Consider the following 21,136-nt stretch of genomic DNA (forward strand, 5'->3'; position numbering starts at 1 on the left):
ACCCTCTCTCCACAGACCCTCTCCCTCTCTCCACAGACCCTCTCCCTCTCTCCACAGACCCTCTCTCCTCAGACCCTCTCTCCACACCTGTCTACAGTATAAGGGGTTAATCTGGGTTTAAGACATGCCCGACAGTACCCCATGATGAAAGTATATTCCTAGCCTTTTTGGAATTGTTTTATTTTGAGGCAAGGCCCTCAAAGCTAACTTTGAACACAGTATGTAGCCTAGGTTGACCTTGAACTTGTGATTGTCCTGTCACAGCTCTCCTGCCTCCCAACTATCAAGATTATTCTTCTTAGGTCTAAGCTTGCTCTCTTCAGAATGGTTTATCATTAGCCTCACTGGACGTTTATATTCAAATTTAAGTTAAAGTTAAATAAAACTAGAGGTTGACTTCTCTAGTCACACTGGCTTCCTCTTTCTGCTCGGTAGCCACGTGTGTCTAGGGGCTGCTGTGTAGGAAAGATCAGAAGTCGTTTTACGTTTCCCTAAAGTCCCCCTGGGAAGTGCTGAATAAGAAGCTGGTGGATTCCTGCGCTCGTGCGTGCCTTAGGAATGGGTCTAGGCTTGGAGTCAGCCCTCATCTTTCTTCTCTGAGTACGAGGCTTGGAGTCAGCCCTCATCTTTCTTCTCTGAGTATGCATCCCCAGCCCATCCTGCCATGATCTGTCCTTGGTTGTCTGTGCTCTGAAACCTCACCACATGGTTGTATTGAGGCTAACACCCTTACTGGCCTTATAACCTTGAGCAAGTTAGCCGATGGCCCTACACCTCAGTCTTTCCCATCTGAGATGAGAATAAATCCAACACCATTGTGAAGATCCATCTGAGGTACCTAACTTAGTGGAAGGCAACTTCTCCGTAACCAGTCATTTGGATGTGTTACTATTAAAGCGACTCTATGATCGGCAAATGAGTTCGTCAGTGCCACTGTCTGCATTTTGAAATGCAAGCAGACGGGATAAGCAAAGGGATGGACAAACTACCCTTAACCCGTTTGGCATAATCAAAACCTCTTGTCTAATGTCACAAAAGTTACATGCCACACTCAGCGAGTTTAGTTCAGTCAATATTTATTGGCCGCTTACTTTGTCTTATGAACCTGGAAGGGTCATTTTGGAGAAGCCCTGTGACTGACTTCCTTCGGGATAGGAAAAATTGCTGCCCTTGAGGTAGCCATATTCTGTCAGGGGGATGGAGGCAAGGAAGGAGCCAGGATGCTGTACAGATAGCCACAGAAGAAACACTGTAGACATAAGAGGTATGGGGGGTTCCCATAGCGGAGGAGGTATGTCCAGGCGAGGGAAGGCACCGTGGAGGGAGTGATAGCCGAGATGGGGCATTTCCCATTGCGTGGTGGTACTGTGTGGCTCTCCCCAGAAGTGTGGGCACCGGTGTAAATAAAAACAGTAGAAGCTGTGTTAAGAACAGCAGCTTGCCTGAGGCTCTGAACTCTCAGGGGAGGCGGTTTGGAAGGAGCCACTGGGTCCCAGTGAAGAAAGGTCCAGATGCCAGGCCCAGGTGTGGATCTCATTGTGCAAGCAGCGGGGAGCCATGGAAAGTTGTCAACTTTCAGCTAGGTTCTACCCCAGCTTTCAAAGGGAAGCATGCATTCCTCTGCTGGGGGAGGGACGCAGCGGGATGAATGGCCCTGTTTGATCCTGCCCAGTCACTGACTTGGCAGATGGCATTTCTTCAGCAGAGAAAAGGAACAAAGTACACAGACGGTCCACAGGTGCGTGGCTGAACCACACACCCTGCCATTTGTTATCCAGCACTGCCACACTCTCACACATCTCTGGGGCGTGCAAACCTCGCCCCCCCCCCATACGCACAGGTGGAGGCACTGAGCTGCAGATAGAAGCAGAAGGGGCTTTGGGGCGTTTTTTCAGAGGTTTAGTGAAGCCCTTTGATCTTCAGTTTATTCTCTTCCTTTGTGCCTCTTAGCATTAGCTAGCACCTGGTATGGCTGCCCGAGAACCATGCGTGCAGCTAGTGTCCCAGGCACCCAAGACCCTTCCAGGCTTACAACAGGAAGTTTGTTTGTTTCCTTCCGGGTCAGTCGAGAAGTCAGTCGATACCAAGGATCATCAAGAGCCCTTTTGGGTTCATCTGCTTCTGTTGTGTTTTCCGGGAGCTTAGGAGGACCGTCTCGAATCCACAGGACAGAACTTCTAGACATAGTTATGCGCTCAGTTTTCAGCTTTCAACAATATCACTTCCTCACATTGACATTTGAGATAGACCAGTTCTTAAACAGTGTCCATTTTGGGAGTGGTGTAAGGGCTGCACCCATGTAGGGCTTGTGACACTGGAAGTAAACTTCTATGTAAATGCTATTTAAAATATTTTTGTTTGTGTTCATGTGTGTGTGTGTGTGTGTGTGTGTGTGTGTGTCCAGAAGTCAGCCATGAATATCATTTCTAGGGTGCTGGTCCACCTTGGGTTTTGAAGCTGGGTCTCTTGTTGGCCTGGAACTCACCCAGTAGGCTGTGTCTTCAGGCCAGTGAGCTCCAGTTTCTACTTTGGCAGACTGTGAGCCTCCCAAGCCATCTGTTTCCGTTGTTCCCAGCTTCCCAGCACCCATGCCAAAGACCATGAGGCACCCAAGCCATCTTTTCTTCTGCAAGCTTCTAAGGCTGGAGCTCAAGTGTTCATGCTCACACGGCAAGCATTGCACTGACACTTTGAATGAATCCATCCAGGTTTTAGACCCCGCCCTGTACCCCCGACAGTATGTGCAGGGAGAAGCCCTCAGCAGGATGTAGCTCGAAGACGCTCGCCATGAGTTATGGAGCTCAGAAGCCAAATGTGCACGCTTTGCGCTCTTGGGGCCTGACAGCCATGTATGCCTTGGTTGAGGGACTCAGGAGGGCAGCTGGACATGAGGTCCTGCAGACGTGCCTGTAGGTGTGTTCCAGCCCTTCCCGTGCTGAGCAGCACTTAACACCAGAAGGAGCCAGCACGGCCACCACACAGTTTAAAATTGCCTGGAATTTTAGAGGTAGACAAAAGGCCCTGGCACAGCTCTTAAACATGACAGCCTGGATGCTCACTGGCTTCTGCCCTAATCATTAGAAACACACACCTGCAGGCTGTGGAGATAGCTGGACAGTAAGGGGCTTGTAAGGACATGAGTTTGATTCCCAGAACCCCGTGAAAGAAAAGCTGGCTTGTAATCTCACTGCAGAGGAGGCAGAACCGAGTGAGGCCCTGGAGCTTTCTGCCTAACTGGCCTAGCCTATCTGGTGAGTTCTAGGCAAGTGAGAGTCCTTGTTTTTTTACAACAGCAACAACAACAACAACAACAACAAACCAACCAAGCTGGTTACACCTCCTCAGTGTAGGAGCAAGAGCTGAGGTCATTCTCTGCCATCTATATATTTACACACATGTTTATGTGCTCATGCATATATACCTGCACATACATGAATATGCACACACACACACACAATGCACAAGTACCTACCAAGCAATTTAATATAAGCACATGTGAGAAGAAGACAGGCCTGGGTCCCACTGCTGTGGTAGGAGCTGTGCTGCCAGGGTCCTACTAGCTATGGAGAAGAGGTGTTTGCAACAGCAGGAACCATATACTTGAGCCCATTCTTCCACAAAAGAGAGAGGGGGTGTATCACTGTGGACACCTGGCAAGAGAGCCGCTGTCTCACACCGCCCCTGGTCTGTGTTCCTGTTCCTCCAGGATTTGGCCATGGAGGAGGCTGCTCTGGAGGAGCTGACCCAGAAGGTGGCCCAGGAGCACAAAGCCCATAGGTAAGGCCGGTGGTCACCGCGAGTGGGTCCAGCCAACACAGCACACATCTGTCTCCTCCTCCTCCTCCCTGCTCCTGGCTGTGCTTCCTGCTTCCTCCCTCCCCTCCACCCTCTTCCTGCTTTTATCTTTCCTTCCTTACTCTCCTCCTCTCCCTCCCTGCCCCCCCCCTCTCTTTAAAAATGTTCTTTTTTAAAATTGTGGACAATCAGCCGGGTGGTGGTGGCCCATTGCCTTTAATCCCAGCACTTGGGAGACAGAGACAGGCAGATTTCTGAGTTTGAGGCCAGCCTGGTCTACAGAGTGAGTTCCAGGACAGCCAGGGCTACACAGAGAAACCCTGTCTCGAAAACCAACAACAACAATAACAAAAACCCGTGGAAGATCCTCATAGTTGTGAGCAAGCTATTATCTTTTCAAAGTAGACAACACTGTCCACATAGATGTGTGGAAAAATTAGTGCTCTTAAGGCTATGTGTCTTTTTTTTTTCTTTTCTAAGGCTATGTGTCTGAATTGAGTAATTTACCTTCCTTTTCTTATTTTTTTTGTTGTTGCTGAGTAAGAGGCAGCTGAATGTGAATGCCATAGCTGATAAGTGTGGTCCTCCCGGGTGGAAATGATTGCCATCCCCAGTGCCGCAGCTCTAGAGTTTCCTGTTAGGATACTGAGGGTTTCTGGTCATTTTCGTACTGCTAACTGTTCCCTCCCGTGGTGCTGTTTGGACTGTAGCGGGATCCTGCCGGCTGAAGCTGAACTGATGTACATCAACGAAGTAGAGCGTTTGGATGGATTTGGACAGGAGATCTTCCCAGTAAAGGTAACAACACACTGTCTCCACCCCCAACACACTGTCTCCGCCCCCAACACACTGTCCCCGCCCCCAACACACTGTCCCTGCCCCCAACACACTGTCTCCGCCCCTGCACATTTTCAGAGTTAATGTCAAGGGCCAAAGTGGCTGCAGCTTCTCCGTGTCATGTGACATTAGTTGATGACTTGGTTACTTTTTCCTCCCTGTGACTGGACAAGCAAGCAGCTTAAAGGAGGAAGGTCAGTTTTAGCTCACAGTTGAAGGGAATACAGCCTTTGGTGCTGGAGAAGGCACTGGGGCAGCTGGTCACAATTGCATAAGCAACCAGCATGCAGCGTCAACAGGAAACAGAGTGGGCTATGAAGCCTTGGGACTTGTCCCCGGTGACCCGTCTCCTCTAGCTAGCCAAAGGTTCTAGAATTTTCCCAAACACTACGACCAGCCGGCGATGCTGTTTTCCAACCCATGAACTTATGGGGACATTTCTTATCCTAACCACAGCGGTGTTAAGGACTCACTTTAGATAAAGAGAACACCTTCTTAGCTCAGAGAGTTGGGGTTTGATCTTCAGCAGATTATCTGCAGTTCTAGGATATTCACCTAACTGAGTCCATGCACCACACTGCTCACCCTAAAATATCAAGACCAGACCTGTCTTTCTTTCTTTTTTTTAAATTAGATATTTTCTTTATTTACATTTCAAATGTTCACCCCTTTCCTGGTTTCCCTTCAAAACAAAAACAAACAAACAAAAAAAAAAAACCAACCCTGTTCCCCCCCCAACCCCTACCCCTACCCTGCTCACTAACCCCACCCTCTCTGGCATCCTGGCCGGGGCATTCCCCTATACTGGAGCATAGAGCCTTCACTGGACCAAAGGCCTCTCCTCCCATTGATGACCGACTAGGCCATCCTCTGCTACATATGCAGCTACAGCCATGAGTCCCACCATGTGTACTCTTTGGTTGGTGATTTAGTCACTAGGAGCTCTGGGGGTACTGGTTAGTGTATATTGTTGTTCCTCCTATGGGGCTGCAAACCCCTTCAGCTCCTTGGGCCCTTTCTCTAGCTCCTTCATTGGGGACCCTGTGCTCAGTCCAGGACCTCTGGAAGAGCAGTCCGTGCTCTTAACCACTGAGCCATCTCTCCAGCTCTCAGACCTGTCTTTCTTAATAATTTCTTTTTTGTTTGTTTGTTTGTTTTTTGTTTTTTCGAGGCAGGGTTTCTCTGTATAGCTCTGGCTGTCCTGGAACTCACTCTGTAGACTAAGCTGACTTCGAACTCAGAAATCTGTCTGCCTCTGCCTCCCAAGTTCTGGGATTAAAGGCGTGCGCCACCACTGCCCGGCCAGACCGCTTTCTTATGGCAGGACAAGCACCAGGCCTTCTATGGGTGTGAGCAGAGGCCAGCTAGGGCTTTTCTTGTGCTTCCCCCTGCTCTTCTTTGGATGTAGGGTGACGCTGGCGAAGCAGATTTAGGCATCTCCAGTATGCAGCCATATCTTATTTCTCCAGCTCTGCAGAGCTGGGTGTGGTGGGTGTTTTGTGGAAACCATGCCTAAGAAATCGTTAAAGCACCTCACATCCCTTGTAAGTGCCCCACCTCCCCGAGTGGGTGTGGCTGGAAGCATCGTGGAGCCCAGAATCCAAAATCATTTCCCCCTCTCTACTGACCTGTTCTTCCAAAGACGGCATTCTCTCAGAAATCCAGTGCGGCTGGCCATCCCAGCAATCTGGTGATGCCTGTGGCCATCCCAGTAATCTGGTGACGCCTGTGGTTTCAGTCCTTCACTCTGGGCCAGCTCTGCCGGCTGCTTTCTATGCACGACCTGCTCCCTCTCTGTTGCTTGCTTGCAGTTTGCCTTAATGAGAATGGCCCACGAGTGTAGGACAGAATCAAGCAGGGTGGCCGTGTCTCGTGGCAAGGGCTAAATGGCTCTCTTTTTAGATTTGTGTAATTTTCTTTTGCTTCTCTAATGCCGCCCTTGGTAGGGCTGTCTTCCATTTTTCTTGCAGTAAATGCCTACCAAGCCCATCTGCGGCCCACTGACAGCACCCCCGTATATAGTCATAACATTATGTGTCACTGGAAAAAGCAGTAAACTTTTCTCTGTTTCCCGCTTCTCTGCCTGGAAGTTGGGGTCTCGCTGCTGCAACCATCTGCTTGTTCGTTTTTATTGTCCGAACCGTAGGAAGGGCGGCCAGTGAAGCTAGCTAGCACTGAGGTCTGCTTTGTAGAGTTTCAGTGGGTTTCTATCAAGCTCTTCAATGGGTTCTTCTAGCAGGTTCTTCAGGAGTCAGCTGCCTTCCTCAGAGTGGGATGGTCACAATGTTTCATAACAATTTGGGATGACAATATCCTAATTTTTTCTTTTTTAAAAAAACAACCCAGTCCTTAAGGCAGTAAAACATTTTCAGAAATTAAAACTGCATCAGAAGTAGGCTGGAGAGGTGGCTCCGTGGCTATGAGCCCTTGCTGCTCAGGTTCCGCAAGGCAGCTCACAGACGTCCTTAACTCTAGTCCTAGGGAATCTGGTACCCTCCCTGCCTTATGTGGGAACCAGGCGTGCACACAGAGCACAGAGCAGGCAGAAGAAGACAGCAGAGAGTACAGGATAGAGCAGAGGGAAGCTCGTCAAAGCTGACTCACGATGGTGGGAGACAGAAGAGAAAGCTTGGTGGACCGGCTGGAATGTTTACCATCTGAGCAATTCCGGGTCTGAAAAGAGGAGCCAAGGAAACAGAGGGGAGCGCCTAGTGGGTGGGGCTACCCAAGGGCCTGAGGGCCAGCACCGAGGGTGGAGAGATAGCAGGGCTTGGACCCCAGTGGGTGAGTGAGATTTCACACAAACCCAAGCGATATCCAGCTCTTCAGAGGATGTGGGTGGCTAACCTTTTCTTTAAAAAAAAAAAAAGAAAGAAAGAAAGAAAGAAAAGAAATAAAAAAGAAGAAAGAAAGGAAAACTAAACATTTAGTAGAGCTCAACAAATTTGTGAAAAATCCTAAAATTGCCTCTAAATGGAATGTGGTAAAGAAAGATGCGCGCAGTCAGGGAACCCCGGCCCCAGGAGCGCTGCCTGCTGGCTAGGCTGCAGCCAGCTCTGATGCACCATTCCAGCTATGGGTTTGGACTGCTAGGGTGACCGCGGGCTGTCTGCAGACAGATGCTTAAGGTTGGTGCTGTCTCTTGCCTTGTGTCTGCGTTTTTAGGATGACACGTTAAATGATATCTATTTATTAGGTACAGACTCTATTGATATCTGTGTTCATGTAGGAAGGGGTTCGTTCATTCATTCATTCATTCATTCACTCATTCGTTTATAGCCTTCGTTTTGGCCAGTGTCTCCCCACCCCCGCAGCCTCTGCACCTAGCCACCCCACTCTCCTCCGCTCTGATGAGGTCCATCCACACTTCCCAAGTGAACTTGATGTTTGTCTCCCCGAGCCTTTCTCCTTTCACTTAGAATCGTGGCGTCCACGGACGTGTATGGGGCGTACATGGCATCCACTCTGTGGCGCATGCGCACGCCGCACCCCCACCCCACGTCGTCTTCGCTCACCTCTCTCAGGCCAGCTGACCTTGGCATGGTGTGGTAAGGTCGCGGTGGTAACAGACGCCTTCTGTTGATCTTCTTCTGCAGGACACTCAGGGCAACAGCATGCACCTCGGCATTTTCTTTATGGGGATTTTTGTGAGGAACAGGATCGGAAGACAGGCGGTGATATACAGGTAAGCTCTTCCTCCGTCCTTCCCTTCAGGTAAACTCTTCCTCCATCCTTCCCTTCAGGTAAACTCTTCCTCCCCTTCAGGTAAACTCTTCCTCCATCCTTCCGTTCAGAGGCCGCAGGCCGTTGACTGCACTGCAGTCAGTCCAGAGCCACACCAGCCTGTTGACTACAGTGCAGTCAGTCCAGAGCCACACCAGCCCGTTGACTGCAGTGCAGTTAGTCCAGAGCTACACCAGCCTGTTGACTGCAGTGTAGTGCAATCAGTCCAGAACCACACCAGCCCGTTGACTACAGTGCAGTCAGTCCAGAGCCACACTAGCCTGTTGACTGCAGTGCAATCCGTCCAGAGCCACACCAGCCCGTTGACTGCAGTGCAATCAGTCCAGAGCCACACCAGCCAGAAGGGAGTTGCATTTTCTCAGTTTAAATGAAATCAGGCATCTTCAAGATTGACGGGACTGGGGAAAACCCGATAGTGCTTTCCTATAGGCTCAGCCTACCTCCCTGACTACAGGGAATGTGCATTTTGAAGCCCACTGAGTCCGTGGGGCAGACCTTGAGTGTGGGAAGAGAGGGCTCTGCAGTCAGTCCTGCCGACTACCTTTGCTGGGACTGTTCCTGGACATTTAGATCCAAACCACATTCTTCCCACATCCCTGCACCCTTGGACCATACGCTGGATAACCAGAAACTAGCCTTCATACTAACGAAAGGGGATTGATTGCCTATAAAAGTGTATCTCAGAGTCACTCCATCTGTGATGACAAATTAATCGATTTGAGGATTTTTTTTTAATTACTTGGACCCTTTAGCCTTCTTTTCAGTTTGGTACAAGCAGATCCTGGGCAGAGATGTGGTGACTGGCTCCCACCTGCCCACCAGCTGGCTCTTTGCATGGCTGCCTATAGGTTCTGTCATGTATTGTGTACCAGGGCTGTGTGGCCCTGTGTTGATTGACAGAATACCTATTCTTGTATGTGCCTCTGGTAAGTGTAGCTATGCATCTAGGGCAGGTGGTCAATGTCAGATGAAGCTGGCAAAGCCCCCCCTGGCCTGGAAGCTTCCAGCACAAGCTCTTGGGAATCAGGTAGAGCTGCCATTTTACAGTTTTCTATCCCAAACCGTCCCGATTGGAGTCATTCACCGAGATCCCGCTGTACCATTGTTTTATGATGTCAGCCCTTGCTCTTAGAAGCTAAAATGAGGACAGAGACCTTAGGACTTAAACTTTTAAGGGCTAGGGAACCAACCGTATCCCAGTTGGTAAAATGAGTCTTACAAGGACTCAAGTTCTGCCTCTAGAACCCAGATAAAAAATGCTGGGCATGGCAGCACAGGTTGGGATCCCAGAGCTGGGAGGTGGAGGCACATGCATCCTTGGGGCTCGCTGGCCCGCTAGGCTAAACTTCCCTGGCAAGTTCCAGACCAGAGAGAGACTGTCTCGAAAAACCAAGATGGAGGGAGACTGAGGAATGACACCCAAGGTTGTCCCCTTGATTACACACACACACACACACACACACACACACACACACACACACACACACACGCACGCACATGCACACACAAGCATGCACATAAATCATAACTGAGCACCCTGCACATACATGAGCTGCTGAACTGAAACAGTTGTGTGCAGATGTCAGAACTGGAAGCCCCTGTCAGGGTTGGTTCTATTCCCTCCCTCAGGTGCTATTCCCAGGAGGGCGCAGGGTGAGGATTGCCTGTAGAGCTGTGGCAGTTGTTTTGAAGGAATCCATCTGGAGGAATGAAGATACCCCCTATCTCTTAAGATCCTAACAGCAGCAGGTGGTTTCTTAGCCAGGTGTCCGTGTCAGAGAGCACATGGAGAGGGGAGAGGACTCCTAGACATGCGTGTGCGGCCCAGCTCTTCCAGAATGGGCAGGTGACTGGGAGAAACTGAAAACCCCAGATAAAGAATTCACCCATCCCTGACTCAGAGGATAGATTCACCGAGTCAGGTTCTCACTCGTGTCTCTACCGAATCTACTCCCAGGAGGAGTGAATCCGCTGATTTTTCTGCCTCTGGATGCCAGAATTGAACTCTGTGCAAGAGGCTGTCTCAATGCACGGATTACAGACCTGGAGACAGGGGGTATCTACTGGGTGCGGAGCCTGTGGTCTTCTGGGGTCTTGTGAGCAATCTCATCCCAGAATTTAAAGCTTGTACCACAGTGCGGTGGGAGTGAGCATTCCAGCAGGCTCATTTTCTCTGGGTGCATGGTAGGAAGTGAGGAAGGGCTTGCTAGAGCAGGAGACTCCAGAGTTGAAGGGCTGGGGGTAGAGTGTATAGTGTATAGTGCTGCAAGCAGGGGGACCAGGAGTTCAAGTTCACCCTCAGCTATGTGGTAAGTTCCAGGTCAGCCTGGAATACTTGAAACCTTGTCTTAAAAAAAAAAAAAAAAAAAAAAAAAAAAAAAAAAAAAAAGAAGGAAAGAAGGGAAGGGGGGGGCAAAAAGGATGGGTCTGGGAGCTAGAGCATCAACTGAAGCTCGAGTGTTGAGAAGATGCCTGGGACCTGTCTCTGAGCATAACGGGAAGCAAGCACCGCTCTCCTGGAGTCTGGCACCTGCTGCTGGGATTAGATTCCTCAGACCCTGGCAGGCCACGGGCCCCATACACAGGTGGACGGTCTGCCTCTTTCTTCATGCCTGTATCCACACACCGGGTGAGTCCCCGGTACACCCATTACAGCCAGCCCTCTGACGGCAGGCCAGGGAAGCGTGCGTTCGTGTGCTTAGATCACCGGTGCATAGAGACGGATATGGACGGCCACTGGACATTGTTTTCCAAGATGGCACAGCGAATGTGCGCACTGCAATACAACTTTACTACACTTTGGGGATCATTAAGACCTTCAGGGGGAAGGGCCTCGTCAGTGGGAAGCTTGGGAGGAAGGGGACCAGCCCTTTTCAGATTGCTCTTTTAGCCACCCACAAGGAAAAGCACATTTGCCGAGTGCCCCTATGCAGATATAATCTAAACCGAATTGTTGCCTGTGTGAGTTGGTACCTATTGCATTTCTTTCCATTTCCTCTCTTGAGACCTGGACTATTTAAGCTTTTGTTAGAAAGAGAGAATAGCTAAATCATAACTGTAAGACGATACCCTTCTCTCTCTCTCTCTCTCTCTCTCTCTCTCTCTCTCTCTCTCTCTCTCTCTCTCTCTCTCTCTCTCTCTCTCTCTCTCTCTCTCTCTCTCTCTCTCTCTCTTTTTTTTTCTCAAGACAGGGTTTCTCTGTGTAGCTCTGGCTGTCTTGGAACTCACTCTGTAGACCAGGCTAGCCTCGAACTCAGAAATCCAATTGCTTCTGCCTCCCAAGTGCTGGGATTAAAGGCGTGCGCCACCACCGCCCGGCCGATACCCTTCTCATGTTGAACACATGGACCATGTTTGAGTAAGCCTCGTCATCTTTCTTTGGCCCAGGTGGAATGACATTGGCAGTGTCACCCACAGCAAAGCAGCCATCCTGCTGGAGCTGATTGACAAGGAGGAGACCGCGCTCTTCCACACAGTGAGTCTAGGGGCCTGCACAGCTTGACGGGGGGATTATTTTTTTAAGCTAACAACACCCTTAATATGTCTTAATATGTGCCTGCTCAGCCTTTTGATGGTGGGATACACTGTTGTCATCTTCGAAGTCTATACTCTAGGACTGCATAATCAAGTCACACACACACACACACACACACACACACACACACAGGTACACACATACAGATGCACACAGGCACACACATGTACACACATGCTCACAGACACATGCACAGGCACACAGATATGCACACATACATACAGTCACACACATACATAGGCATACAAGCATACACACATGCACATGCACATGCATGCACACACACACACACACACATGTGCATGCACACCCACAGCCCTCATCATGTCTGTGTTGGGCTACATTCCTAGATATCCTAGATCCCATGCAACCCATGGTAGCATGTTGGACACTCCCACACTCCACATGGGACTCAATACTGTTGAAGATATTCTTTCTGATACTTGCCTGGTCCCACATGACTTCTTGCAAGTGTTGAATGTTCCTGCTGGCTTTGAAATAAGATTCAAGTTTGTCCAGCATGCCACGACACTCTGGTCGCAGGCCTTTTCCTCAAGTGACTCCTACTGATGGTAGACTGCATTTTCTGTTGCTGGCTGACCTGGATCTGTCAGTCCCTCAGCCCACTCTGTCTGGCGTCAGTTGAGCCTCTCTCTGAGGCCCTTCTCAGCAGCCAAGGCTATTTCCCCTCACCACAGTGTCTGGTTGAATGACATTAGTGTTAATTGTAGGCTCTGCATTGATTTGGTTGTTTTGAAAGTTCTGCTTTAGAATTATTGACAACTTGTCAGATCATTACTGCAGAACCAGGATCTTTGATGTGAAGAATTCATTAGCCGACCGTCATTTCTACCATCTTTGCTGGGCCACAGTAACATGGGCACCATTGAACTCAATGGTTGAATCACTTCCTGTCCCTCATGTTTTTTTTTTTTTTTCGTCTTCACAAGGAAGGGGACAGGATGGATGCCTGTATGGACCAATCTTTGTGAAGCAAATATCTCATCAAACAGATGTTTATTTTCCCATCTCTTTCTTTTCAAGGATGATATTGAAAATGCCAAGTACATTTCTCGGTTATTTACCACACGGCACAAATTTTACAAACAGAACAAGATCTGTACTGAGTAAGTGGATGTCTCGTTCTCCGACTCTCTGAATGGCGCAGTCCTATTAAATTGAGAGCTTCTGTGAGGTTGCAGTCCCTGGTTTCCATTCAGTCTTTCCCCTTGATCCTTCTAGAGACCGTAGGAAGAGACGAAAGGCAGTCAGGAGGGAGAGAAGTTTAAGTGTAGTCTACTGCAACCCATGTGCCTAGAGAGACAATCATTCCCAAATTGACTGTAAATGTTTAACTTGCCGGATGGGTGGGCCACATCAGTGCCTTTCCGGCACTCGGCTCTGGGTTCGGAAGAGCCTAGCTGCTCCCAATTTGCCCAGGTGCCCCTCCGTGTTAGATGCGGACGATTTTCAGAAGTGGGGAGCGGCGTGATGAGCCAACTTAAAAGAGAAGACGATGCAGTCGCCAGCTCGGCCTGTTTCCGCTCACAGTTGGCTAACCCTGCGTGCGCTCCTGGGTCGTGCCATCTGACTGCAAATGAGAGGCCAGGGTAATTAGAGGGGGATTTGGAAGCACTCCGAGATGGCACGCATCTGTGTGTCTTTTTAATTTAGTTCAGAAATAAAGATGATAAATCTGACTCTGATTGAGGGCACTTCCTCTCGGCCTGACCTTGGAGATGGCGTGCCGGGGCCCCGACTCTGCCATCGCCTTTACTTTAGTTGCTTTCAAAAGGCGGCCCTCAGCAGAGCACATTTGCCGCTTGGGCCCCCAAGGTGTTTAATTTTGGTTCAAAGAGCGTCAGGGATGTAAATGCCAGAGAGAAGCTGCCTTTCCACTCCCATAGTGGGCCTATCCAAGCAGGGTAGACTATTGCTGTTCAGCAGGTGTTGCTGGAGAGAGCAGCCGCTCAGAACTGGATCCCCAGGTCAAGGCAGACTTCTTCTTCCTTGTCCCATAGCCTCTTTCAAATCGGGCACTGCAGTTGGTCACTGCTAGGGTCTAAGAGGGCAGCTCATACATCTCATAGTCTAGACCTACCAGCAAGAGAGGAAGGATGCTATAGCAGGCCAAACAAGGGCATGACCTTGTCTTCTACAGACACACCGTCATAAGTGCCCCATGCATAGGGTTCTGTTCTGCTTTTGCCTTTGAATTTGGCTGGTGACCTTGACCCCATCAAGAACTCTGTAGCCGCCTCCTCTCCTGTGTGGTGGGTGTGAGCCCCTTTCATAGTTCCAGGCTTCAGGCTCACCTGTCTCTCAGAGGATGGATCCTCGCTCGGTTGGTGCTTGGTGTGGCTTCTGCGGTCTGGGTTGACTGGCATGCGTGAACAGCATGTGTGATGCTGAAAATCAAGAACCCTGTTGTGAGGGAACCCTGCCAGAGAAGCGTGTGCACCTCCCCTTCCCCCCACATGCGTTGAGCTCTGTGATCCCAGGTCAAGGGCATCTGTCCAGAGTTTTCCAAAAAACGTGAACTGTCTCAGCAGCCTCCTTCTCCACCTGGGCTGTCCATTTACCAGCCACCCAGGCTTGTCCTGCAGTGTCTGCTCCTGCAGAACTGGTCCTTGCCAGCTGGATGCCTCACTCCAGGGTTCAATGGCCGCCCCTTTGACCCGGGGAGGAAGAGTTAGAGGGCCATGCTTCACCTCGAGATGCTAGCACTGAACCTGCCCAGCTGTTAAAAGCTCAACATTACTGCATCTGTCTCCATGGTTTCACCAGAGCCAAGATACTTATCGGCAAGCTGGTAGAAGGGTGAAATCTCCAAATAAGGAGAGTCTTTCTTTGAGGAATTGTAGCCCAGTGAAAAGTCTGTGTTTTGTTTTTCATTTTGCTTTAAACACCGTGTGGTCCTGGGACCTCCGGATCTCTGCTCTCGAGGATGCCCTCTGTGCCGGTTCTCTTCAACTCTCTGTTTTTGTTGTTTAATCGATGCAATGCTAGTGTGCTCTCTTTGTAACAGACTTGCTGGGTTGGGGACATACCTCGGTTATGGAATATTTGCCCAGTGTTCACTGGCTTTGACTCCCCTAGCATCAGAACAGAATTTAAAGCAAACGGATAAGACATCTGGCTTGGTAAACCTTTGCAGGGTGTACCATCTTTATGAGCTCAAGATGAAAAATATTTTCTGTGGTTTGGAATTTTATTTAAACTGGAAGCATTACACATTGGACACTGTTTTAAAAGTCCATGTGCTGTGATGTCTTCTAGTCTTTATTTCTCTCATGATATTTTTATAGAAACAAGCCTCATTCCCCAGTGAATAGTGAGAAAAGAAAGGATTACAGAAAAATGTGTTCCGAACATTTTGAGGATAAAAGGAGAATGGCAAAAGACTTGGTAGTGTTGGTGTGCTGATGTGAACTGGTGCATGCGGTATGTGCTATGTGTGCGGGTATGAACGATGTGCGCAGGTGTGAACTGTACGTGCTGTGTGTGCTATGTGTGCAGGTGTGAACAACGTGTGCAGGTTTGAACAGTGTGTACAGGTGTGAACTGTATGTGCGGTATGTGCTATGTGTGCAGGTGTGAACGATGTGTGTGGGTGTGAACTGTACGTGCTATGTGTGCAGGTGTGAACGATGTGTGCAGGTGTGGACTGTGTGCTTGGAGGAAGGCCTCGATGGTCTGGCCTGTCCCCTCCTTAGCCTTCCTTGTCTTTCTGACCTTTGTTCTCTGGATCAGCAATAACGATGGGTCTCATTTTTAACCTTTCATATAGACAGTCAAACTCTCCACCCCCGATCAGACGCCAGCCCACCTGGAGCCGGTCCTCACTGGTGAGTACAGTCCTCAGTCAGTGGTCTAGCTGTTGGCATAAAGGTTTGTGTTACGGAATTGAGGGGCGGTGACTTAAGGGCACCATGACCAGGGGAGATTTGCTGGAAGTATAGAAGGCCATCACTCACTTGCAGGAGGTGTGGTAAGTGTCTGCTGTGTCCCACTCTCCCATGGACACTTCCCTCCTCTCTACATGGGGTTTGAGGTGCTCCCCGGGCTAGAGTAACCATCCCTTCAGACCGTTAGCTCACCTTTCTGGTGACACATCCCAGTTGTAAGTGCTGCAGATAGAGCCAAGCAAACCAGCCGGAAAACGCTTTGTAAGTGAAGCACAACCAAACAACAGGCTCAGTATCCTAGCGAACAGAGGCCGGATGGGACATTTCCTAATTTCCAGACAGCAGTCAGTCACCCCTGCCTTCAGCTGGTTTTCTTGCTTGTTAAAAGCTGTTCTCTTTCCTGGTGATATGGCTGGGACACACAGCTGCAGTCCTGCTGTAGGCTCTTCGTGGTTAAGGACGACACAAGGGTGACAGGATAGTCCTGCGCTTTCTTTTCTGCTTCTCTCGTCACAGCTCTTTGAGTTCGTGGCTTTTCACAGATAGAACAAACCACGTGGCCTGCCGCGTGTACAGGTCCTCGGAACGCCGAAGGGAAGTTCCCTCCACCTCCCACCCCCCGTATCCAACGTGCACCTTGCCTGTCTTCAACTTCCCTCTTAAAGAGTTTGGAGGACATTTTTTTTTCCTCTGAGAAAGAGCATAACACAGACTCTTAGAATTCTAGAGCTGAGCCACCTGGGAATTCCTAAGCCTGTGTGGCTGTTGCTGATATTGGTGTGACTCTACCTCCGCCTCATGGTCCTCCCTCCTCTTTGGCGATCTGGCTGGACCTTCTGAATCTTTCTCGGGGAGCACAGGGCATTGGCTCACGCACTGGTCGCCACTCTCTCCCTTGTTAACACTGCCCTCCTTTTGTCTGCATCTCCTGTCCTTGTGGGTGAAATCAAGTGTCATTTGTACCTGTGAGCTATAATGACAGACCCCGTATTCGCAGGCAAGCTTGGGATCTACAGAGCCTCCCTTTTAAACTGGGATGAGGAGCTCTACAGGGGTCTGGATTCTGAGGTCTCTCTTCACCCTGCCCTGTAGGTCTCAAGAGACTACGGGTCTTAACGGTCCTTGTTGATTAGCATCTTGACTTCCTTGCCATCTGTCTTCCTCTGTCTGTTAATGATGCCCATTCTCATGGCTTCTTGGGGGAGGGGTATCAAGTTGACTCAGACCCCTGGATATATCTGATATACAGAGCCTCATCTGAAGACTTGCCTCCATCACATTGGCTCAGGCATGTCTGCAGGGCACTTTCCTCATTGCTAATTGATGTAGGAAGGCTCAGTCCCACTGTGTGCCGTGCCATTCTGGGGCTATATAAGAAAGGTAGCTGAGCAAGCCCAGGCAAGCCAGGAAGCAGTGTGTTCCTCTGCGGTCTCTGTCTGAAGCTCCCGCCTTGAGTGCCAGCCTTCATCTCCTCCTGTGACCTGGAAGCTGACAAACATTTCCTCCCTCAAGTTGCTTTCAGTCATAGTGTTTTTACACAGCAATGGAAACCAGACTAGGACCTCTCTGTTGTGGCATTTATTTCTGTATTAGCCAGTTGTAATATTCAGAAATATTAAAAAAATAATCGGGCATTGTCATAGTTTGGTAAGAAGAGCATTTGCCAAGCATGTAAAGATGGGTGACTTAGGTGATCTAGCCCAACACCCTCTCCTGTCACAAAAAAAGAAAGGAAGAAAAAAAGAAGAAAAGAAATTAAATCAGCTATTATTGGTTTTTCACTGTAAACTTAGCGCACGTCATAAAGCCATTTATTGATTTATTTTGAAGGACTGGAAGGCGGCCATAGCCAAACTCCTTTGTGCTTCTGCTCCTGTTTCTCACATTGTTTCTTCCTCATTCTCTCTCAGTAAATAAAGCGGACAGTCCATGCCCGCTTTGGGAAATTTTAGTTGAATTATGTGTTGTCAACACAGGGATATTTTGATATTGCAGTCTCTAAGGCCATCCGCCAGGACTCACAGGGATGATATTTTGATATTGCAGTCTCTAAGACCATCCACCAGGACTTGTGGCATGTTCAGAAGTTGCGGCTCCCCTCTGCACCTGGAGTTCTCTCTGCTCATCCCGATGCGTCTCTCCTCTCTCATTCCTTTTGACTTTTGGACCTCTTATTCTTATGTCCTTCCTTGTTACCCACTTGATGCCTTGAAACTCACTATGTGGACCAGGCTGGCTTTGAAGGCACAGATATCCGCCTTCCTCTGCTTCCCAAGTGCTAGGATTAAAGGTGTGTGCCGACGAGCCCAGCTTTTGAATCAGTTATCTTTCGATCAGAGCTGTAAGGCTAACAGAGCTAGAGGCACACTGTCCTCTCCGGTGCTTTACATATTTTAATCTACCCCTGACCCCTCAGCACAAGAAGTGTGTCCTCTTTTGCAGCAGGAAGTGGTTCAGACTGGTCTGGAAGAGCCACGTTTAAAACTCAGTGGGAGAGATTCTGCATTGGCTCGGAGGGCGTTCTTACTAAGGCTGGCCCATGTCACATTTGCTTCTTTGGTGCCATTGACACTGTGGGTATCACATATTGGACTCCTCTGTAAACTCACCACTGGGCCAATCTGGATGCAGTCCTGACCCTCCAGGAGCCTCCTGTGGTGCTGTGAACTGGGACCATGGGCTCTGCTGCTGTGTGGGCTTGGGAAGAAGCCGGTGTTGGACAGAACAAAGCAAATCTGCTTTTCTGTTTCTTCGATGGGCCCATCTCTTCTGATTACGTGTTACAACGACCAGTGCTTGAGAGCATCAGATGGCTGCTCCTAACTTTGAATGGACGGCCTCTTTTTCTCTCTGGCCTTGAGCCACTTCTTGCTGTCCTGAGCTTCACTGCCAGACGGGAGCTTAGGTCTGTGGGAGAGGGTGCGTCCGAAGGGCGGCCTACAGTGATGTAGCGTGCTTCCCTGGGGGTCGGGGTGGCTCTCTGGCACCTTCCAACAGTCTCCGTGGCTTCCCCAGCTCTGTTTTTCTCTCTTCCAGCCAAGACAGCAGCCGTATATCCTGCCTCCCATGCATGTCCAGTGCAGTGAGCACTACTCGGAGACCCATACTTCCCAAGGTAACTGTAGCTCCTCCTCCCGCCTCTACCAGACAGACAAAAGCCTGGGTCTAGGGCCCAGCATAGAAGCTTGCTGATGATGGTTTGAGGGCAACATTGTCACTGTCTGATAATGGTGGCTACATTGTCATTATCTGATCCCGGTGGTGGCAACATTGTCGTTGTCTGATCACTCAGCGATGACCTTCAGCACACCAGCTGCCTGAGAAGAAGCTCCCCAGACCAAGTGGAGTCTGGGTTGTTTTCTCCTCTTTCCCCCCATTCTTAGTGGGCCAGGGTTGGAGATGGACATCAGCCCTCCCACGCGCACATACTTCACCCCCTTCAGTGTCAATGCCAGCCGCTTGGAGCAGCCACGTGGTGATAGGGTGACTGGGAGAAACTCACCCTCATATCCAGTGCTTTTCTTAGGCTCCCTTCTGGCCCTTTCACCATGTACAGGGACAAGAATGAGCCTGGGTCCAGTAGTCGTGAGGTGTCGGGTCCTAGGCTTGGGACCTGCTGTGCACTGTCTCATTTGATGCCCACAGTAAGCCTGAGCTACCACTGTTTTCATACAGAAACAGGAAGACAGATGGACAGATGTTAGAATTCAGATATCGTGTGTGTGTGTGTGTGTGTGTGTGTGTGTGTGTGTGTGTGTCTGTGCGTGAGCACCCTTGAGCATCACAATGGTAGGCACACACACGCATTTCTGTGTGTTCTCATGTGTGTGTGTGTGTGTGTGTGTGTCTGTGCACGAGCACACTCAAGCATCAGAATGATAGGCACACACGCACATCTCTGTGTGTTCTCGTGTGTGCGTGAGCGCATCAGCACATGTAGATACACATCTTGTATGTGTAGGCCAGAGGTCCATGCTGTGTGTTTTCCCTCCAGTCACATTCACCTTTTGAGACACATTTTTGGCACTAAACCTGTCACTCACCAGTTAACTAGATTGGCAGGGAGTGGATCCCCCTGCCTCCTGTTTTCCAACCACACAGTGGTGGGATTACAGACACTAGTGGCCACAGCTAGCATTTTTATCAGTGTGCTGAAGATCCAGACCCAGGCCCTCACTTCCAGCTGAGCCGTTACCCTAGCTAAGTCACCCTAGCTAAGTTCGCTCCCAGGCCCTCACTTCCAACTGAGCCGTCACCCTAGCTAAGTCACCCTAGCTAAGTTCGCTTTATCTTTCTTATCAGCAAACTGTTAAACTCCTTTATCACTGAGCTGACCGCATCTTCAAAATGACAATCGGAAACCTCAGGCTGCATATTTTATGAGTCGCAGGTCTCTGTTACCCTCCCCTAGCTATCCTGAAGCTGCCGCAATGTGAAGGCTGCAGCATGGAACCTAAAACAAGACCATTTAGTGGGATCGTGCTCTTTAGAAACAGCCTAGAAGAGGTACCCCAGGTCTGCAGGAATACCCGACCCCATTGGAGGTGGAGAAATCCTCACACCTTGCTCTCCTTGGTTCCCCTGCCTTGATTAATTTTGTCTACATTTCCTTTTCAGCTAGTTGGGTTTTTTTTAAATTTGTCTATTTAATTCTATACGAGTGTATATTGTATATGTATATGGGTGCTTACATGTGTGTAATGGTATATAAACCACTTGGTATACCATTTGGATTATATACCATTTGAATTCAGTGCCCATGGAAGCCAGGAGAGCATAAAAGATCCTCTAAAACTGGGGTTACGACAGTTGTGAGTGTAGATATGGGTTCTGGGACTCTGATTTGGAGTCTGAGCCACTGAGCCCTCGCTCCAGTCCTGTTGGATGCTGCCAACCGACCACAGTTCTCTTCTTCATCTTTCCTTTTCCTCCCCTACTTAGAAAGGTGTATCGACAGGAGAATGGCTTCCTAGTGCGTGTGTATGTGTATGTGAGAGGAACTTTGGGCCTGACTTAGAAACTGGCTTTTAGTAGCTCTTGAGTTGAGGAGATGACTCAGCAATTGTCTTAGTTATTTTAGCTTATAATCCTCAGGTCAGGCGCCATCACTGAGGGAAGTCAGGACAGGAACTCAAGGCAGGGGCTGACACAGAAGCCAGGGGGCGCTGTTTACCGGCTTGTTTCCCATGGCTTACGCAGCCTGCCTCTTTAGACCACCAGCGACCACCTGCCCAGGGTGGCACATCCACAGGAAACTGGGCCCTCCCACATCGACCAACAATACTTCACAGACTTGCCAGTCACACGGAGGCATTTT

At 49.5% G+C, this 21,136-nt stretch overlaps 1 protein-coding gene across 4 annotated transcripts in view; it reads left to right on the top strand.

The window, feature by feature from the left end:
- The window catches only part of Ptpn14 (protein tyrosine phosphatase non-receptor type 14), a 150,962-nt gene that overhangs the window by 103,099 nt on the left and 26,727 nt on the right, over positions 1-21,136 (top strand). For all 4 annotated transcript variants that reach the window (XM_031338535.1, XM_031338563.1, XM_031338546.1 and 1 more), the window contains exons 6-12: positions 3,707-3,777; positions 4,506-4,593; positions 8,229-8,317; positions 11,764-11,851; positions 12,956-13,038; positions 15,702-15,759; positions 18,856-18,934. In XM_031338535.1, coding sequence (XP_031194395.1) covers positions 3,707-3,777; positions 4,506-4,593; positions 8,229-8,317; positions 11,764-11,851; positions 12,956-13,038; positions 15,702-15,759; positions 18,856-18,934 — 556 coding nt within the window. The remainder of the gene's footprint in view (positions 1-3,706; positions 3,778-4,505; positions 4,594-8,228; positions 8,318-11,763; positions 11,852-12,955; positions 13,039-15,701; positions 15,760-18,855; positions 18,935-21,136) is intronic.

The sequence above is a fragment of the Mastomys coucha genome, unplaced genomic scaffold (assembly GCF_008632895.1).
Source record: "Mastomys coucha isolate ucsf_1 unplaced genomic scaffold, UCSF_Mcou_1 pScaffold1, whole genome shotgun sequence".
NCBI classification, from domain to species: Eukaryota; Metazoa; Chordata; class Mammalia; order Rodentia; family Muridae; genus Mastomys; species Mastomys coucha.